Below are 3,733 nucleotides of genomic sequence, written 5' to 3' on the forward strand. Positions count from 1 at the left end.
TGCGGGACTCGATCCCAGGACCCTGAGATCATGACCTGAGCCGAAGGCAGCGGCTTAACCCACTGAGCCACCCAGGCGCCCCAGGATTTCAAGTCTTAGAAGACTTGTTGTACTATCCATATTTTCTCTTGAGTCAACATTTTTGTGGCCCCTAGCATGTGGCCATTGTGACAAAGTTTCTGTAATTAAATAACTATACAGAAAAATACCAGATCAGTTCTTGCTATACCTTCAGAAAAAAATAAAAATAAAAAAACCCAAAGTAGTTTAAACCAAGTTCAACTTGAAAGTTCCCTAGGAAAAAAACGACCAGAATGACTCAATCCTCCACAATAATATATTTTTATGCTTTACCTAACACATTTTTTTTACTGCAGGTACCACATATTTTTAAAATCAGACATTCACATGGGACTTAGTACAGTTCTTTAGATGGCTCATCTTTTATTATTACTATTGCACAATAGTCACAGTGCACATAAAATAGAACAAATCTTGTTTTCTCTTTCGTTTTTCCAAAAAGAAAAATGACAGACCTAGGCTGAAACTGATCACAGCAGGTAGGATGCTTCAGCACAGATTCAAAGGAAGGTACAAATGTTCTGTTTTCAAAAGCACTGCAAAAGCCAACTTCATCTCTTGTCACTGTAGCTGTGGCTTTATGCCAAATATTTGAAAACTGTTGAAAAGTGCCATTCCTCATAAGCAATTATGAAAAGCTTTGCAAAAAGAAGGGGAAAATAACTGTAATAACAATGAATTCCTTACAATAGCCAAATGTCCATGGCCTCTGGTTGCAGGATAAGAATCCGAGAGTTACCCATAGGCATATGAGCCAATGCACCCAATACAGGAGCCTTAGGAGAAAGGGTTTGAAGGGGTGTTAAGAGAAGGTGTGAAGGAAAGTGTTGGGCAGTCTCAGAATTTACATATTCTTCAAACGTCCCTGTTTTTTTTTTTTTTTTATAAAACACAATAATAGATCAGTCATCCTTCAATTTAACTTTATTCATCCTTTTTTGTGTTTGCAGCCTATATAATTTCTCCGGATATACATTCTATAAGAATACAAGGAGGCACTGAATGCCTTTTTTATGATTCTAGATGTATTGATTTCAAGCTTTAAGTGGTGCCCTACATCTAATATTTGAGGATTTGGTGAACAGTTCATTATGCCCCATATCTACTCTCATCCACAGCCAAGCCTCTCAGAAGAATTGTCTAGGCATGGTGGCTCCGCTCACTCACCTACCAGTCACCCAACAGCCAGCCCATCTCATCTGGCTTCCACCATTTCACTCCACTGAAACTTCCCTTGGTAAATACTGTAAGGATCTTCATGTTGCCAAATCCAATGGACACCCCCTAGCCATCATTTTTTCTCCACTCTGCAGCATCGTTCAACAAAGTTCACTGTTCTCTCCCTCTTAAAATAACTTTCTGTAGCTTTGATACTTTCTCCTGGATACCCCCCCAACTCCCTGTCCCCTGTCAATCTTCTTTAGGGACTCTGTCCCCTCTACCTAACCTACAAATGTTGGGCCATCTTGGGACTCGGTCCTGAAATCTCATAACTATAAATTCCACCTTCATGCTGATGACACCTTCATCTCCAGCCCACATCTTTCTTCTACACCAGCATACCCAACTACCTCAACAGCTCTACTTGAATTCTTCAAACACATTTAAACTCAATACATCCAAAACTGAAGCCTTGGATCTTTCTTTCACTGTTCCTCCTCCAGTGCTTTCCATTCCTCAACCATCTACCCAGTTGCTCCTGCTAGAAGCTCAGAAGTCCTTTACTCCCACCACCTATATCCTATCAACCTTCACGTGCTGTCATTTTGGACTCTAAAATATAGTTATTATATGTCCCATTTCCCTATCCCTACTGCCATCCTCTCCAAAGCAGCCCCACTCTAGTCAAAGTCATTATCATCACTTGCCTGCAACAACAGCATTCTAAGGGATCTTCCTGAATCTTCTCATATTCCCCTTCAACTCTGTCTTCAGACTTCAACCAGAGTGATCTTTCCAATATGAAAATTCTTCTACTTAAAACCTTCAGTGGCTTCCAACTAGCTTTAGGATAATGTTCACAAGGCACCTGTCTCTCCACCTTATGCTCTCACTCTATTTGTTCTCTAAGTACCAGCCTTATTCTTTTCCTCTCTACATTACACGTGCTGAGGTTTTCCAGGTGTAAGGCCTTTGCATATGCTGCAAATGCTACCTGAAGTATTTGTTCTTTTACTCTTCTACCCAAATCACACTGACATATGCATGCACAGGCATAATCCAAAACTTCAGGGTCCACAACCAACAGTGAAACCTGACCAAAAGGAACTGAATGACTAGCAACTCCTGGCATTAAAACACACCACCACTACAACAACAAAAAATAGTAACAGCAAACGCTTCTATAATTTTACCAGGACTGTTCGAAGTAATTTACATATATTAAATTATTCATGGCTCACAATGATGCTATGAAGGGGATACTATTATTATTTCCATTTTGAGGTAAGTTAATTAAGGTACAAAGAGGATCGACAACTCAACCAAGGTCAGAGAAACTCAGCAGCAAAGCAAGGATTTAAATTTAGTTCTTCTTCTGTGGGAGTGCTTGACCGCCCCTGGCATAACTTGGTCATGGACTACTCAACCCTTCCTTCCACATAAGGGTATGGAACTGGTTTAAATAATTAGGAAGTTATTTGGATAATACTGTGTCCCCCACTAGGCTGAAAACATAAATGAGGGTAGGGACATACCTTGTTCACTGACATATCCCCAGCCCCTGAATCAAGTCTCACACACAACTACCGCTCGTTAATCTGTTGAACATAAGACTACTGCCTTGCGTAATTATCTTGAGAATGTACTGGCTCCAATTATGAGATTACATACAGACGTTTCCCGTTAGCTCCTGGCTAGCCAGTCTTGTCAGTCCCGCGGTGTCCCCTCCTCCCGCCTGGGCGGCAGACTAGGCCCAGTGTGGCTGCTAGCCCCGGTCTTCCCTCTTTCCAGGAGTTGAGCATGCGCGGCCTTTCCTGCCCACAGGCCTCACCTTCCATGTGGGGGAAGACGCTGCCCCAACGTCCTGACCAAGCCCAGGCGGCTCTCCGGTACCCGACGGCATGAAGCGGCCATAGCGCTGCAGAGGCCACTGAGCCGCACCTCCTCCCGGGAACGCGAGGCTGGCGAGCTCTTTTCCCGCCTCCGCCATATCGGGCTTTGGGTCGTGCGCAGCGAGCGGGCCCATACCAATCCGCGCAGCCAACCAATCAGGAAGCGAGATGGCCCAAGGCCCACCTTCCCCGCAAGTGGAAGCCAATGGGCAGGCCCCGAAGACACGTGCAGGGGGCTGCTGGGATTGTGGGCGTCACTCAGGACCTCGTGCGCTTTCTCCTGTTGGTGGGCAAAGTGGAGATAGTAACTTCCACCTGGAAGTGGGGCTGTAACGCTTGTAAATGATGGTGGGCCTCGCTTCTGCTACACTGGGGCCCTCAGGCAGTTCAAGTCACGGTCCAGCCGGTCCAAACGCTTAGACTGGGACATTTCTGAAAACTAACTTCTGCGCGCTGGGACCAGGCCGGCTCTCCGAGGCTGCGTGGACAAATGTGTTTCCCTTAACAGCAGCCTTTCAAATGGCCCACCCCAAACCCATCACAACACTGCATCAATTCCGCCCGCCATTCAGGAAGTAAGGCTATTTTCTCCTCATTCT

The 3,733-nt window shown here is 44.8% G+C and overlaps 1 protein-coding gene across 2 annotated transcripts in view; it reads right to left on the reverse strand.

Annotated features, from left to right (window-relative positions):
- LOC111153374 (REC114 meiotic recombination protein) overlaps positions 1–3,235 on the reverse strand; it is a 130,793-nt gene extending 127,558 nt beyond the window's left edge. Inside the window, exon 1 of one of the 2 annotated variants that reach the window (XM_022512370.1) lies at positions 3,074–3,235. In XM_022512370.1, coding sequence (XP_022368078.1) covers positions 3,074–3,232 — 159 coding nt within the window. In that variant the 5' untranslated portion in view covers positions 3,233–3,235. The remainder of the gene's footprint in view (positions 1–3,073) is intronic. The other variant, XM_022512371.1, reaches the window with a different exon arrangement.
- Between the last annotated feature and the right edge of the window lie 498 nt (positions 3,236–3,733).

This window comes from Enhydra lutris, unplaced genomic scaffold (assembly GCF_002288905.1).
Source record: "Enhydra lutris kenyoni isolate GAN:26980312 unplaced genomic scaffold, ASM228890v2 scaffoldscaffold31, whole genome shotgun sequence".
Taxonomy (NCBI): Eukaryota; Metazoa; Chordata; class Mammalia; order Carnivora; family Mustelidae; genus Enhydra; species Enhydra lutris.